A 1,239-nucleotide genomic window follows, 5' to 3' on the forward strand; every position below is an offset into this window, starting at 1 on the left:
CTGAGGGCTGTTACTGGGTTGTAGCGTGTATGTGTTTTCTGTGCGGCGGATTTTAAATCCATGGTGCTTGTCTTTCAGTACGTTCTGAGACTTGGGTTTTGCTTTTTTTTTTTTGTTCCCTCCACCTGCAGACGCGTGGTGCGCAAATCCATTGCCCGAGTCTTAACTGTCATCAATCAGACCCAGAAGGAGAACTTGAGGAAGTTTTATAAAGTAAGTCCAAACATCTGACATAGTGGTCTTTTACCCTTCTCAAATACATAGTTGGAAGGAAGGAATTAATTTAGTAATTGTTACTTAAAAGCTTAAAAGTCCAGGAGGAAGTGTTCTTTTATGTTCAGCTTTAGAGTTCTCCCATCACATTTCCCTTTTAAGCGTTATTGCAAGACTGCCCCAAAATCTGTAAGCGCGATGTGAATCTGCATTTGCCAGGAGAGGCAGCATCACTTCTCTGGGTTGTAGTGAATTTTCTAGAAGATGGAGTTTCCAGAAGTGCTCCTAAATTTTGATCATGCTGCAGGCGGCCAAGGAATTATTTATCTCAATAAGTTTCTATAATTTTTAGAGTTTTATTTCTTGGGAGTTTAAATTATATAGAATAGGAAGAAAAAAAGAACTTTTCAAGAGGTGTTGGCTAACTGGGAGTTGTGAGATTAAGCATTACCTAAACGTGGTTCAAAGCCAGTACAGCTGGTACAAGAGTTAGAAGAAACTCCTGTTTCCTGGTGCAGAGAAGCTTTCTAAGGTTTTAGACTTAGTAGTCCGAATAAAAAAGTTCAGAGCCTGGCTGCTGGCGTCGTTCTGGTGGGCAGCTCGGCTCGCCCTGAGCTCATGCGCCCAATAGCTTCCTTGCAGCCCCTCTAACTCATTTTGTTTTTGCAAACAGGGAAAAAAGTACAAGCCTCTTGACCTGCGGCCGAAGAAGACTCGTGCCATGCGACGCAGGTTGAATAAGCACGAAGAAAACCTGAAGACCAAAAAACAGCAGCGGAAAGAACGTTTGTACCCTCTCCGGAAATATGCCATCAAGGCCTGAAACTGCAGCGTGCTCAGTTCTTAATGGTGTCCGCTGAGTATGGCTCATTAAATAGAGTTTTGTTTGGTCGCTGTCACTGGTGGGTTTTTTTGGTAGCTGTGCGATAAAGAAGTTCTTGGCCTTATAAAGGTTAATCAGAGAATTCACAGAAAGTTCATTTAAGCTTTCATTGCTAAGGAAAATACATAAATTGCAGTTTAGGA

General features: G+C 42.1%; 1 protein-coding gene across 1 annotated transcript; it reads left to right on the forward strand.

Annotated features, from left to right (window-relative positions):
- Positions 1-131: 131 nt before the first annotated feature.
- On the forward strand, positions 132-1,036 carry RPL35 (ribosomal protein L35; the record flags this gene model as incomplete). Its single annotated transcript, XM_009867317.1, has 2 exons — positions 132-213; positions 887-1,036. Coding segments are annotated over 2 exons (232 nt in total), but the record flags the coding sequence as incomplete, so codon positions are not given.
- Between the last annotated feature and the right edge of the window lie 203 nt (positions 1,037-1,239).

This window comes from Apaloderma vittatum, unplaced genomic scaffold (assembly GCF_000703405.1).
Source record: "Apaloderma vittatum isolate BGI_N311 unplaced genomic scaffold, ASM70340v1 scaffold39053, whole genome shotgun sequence".
Classification (NCBI taxonomy): domain Eukaryota; kingdom Metazoa; phylum Chordata; class Aves; order Trogoniformes; family Trogonidae; genus Apaloderma; species Apaloderma vittatum.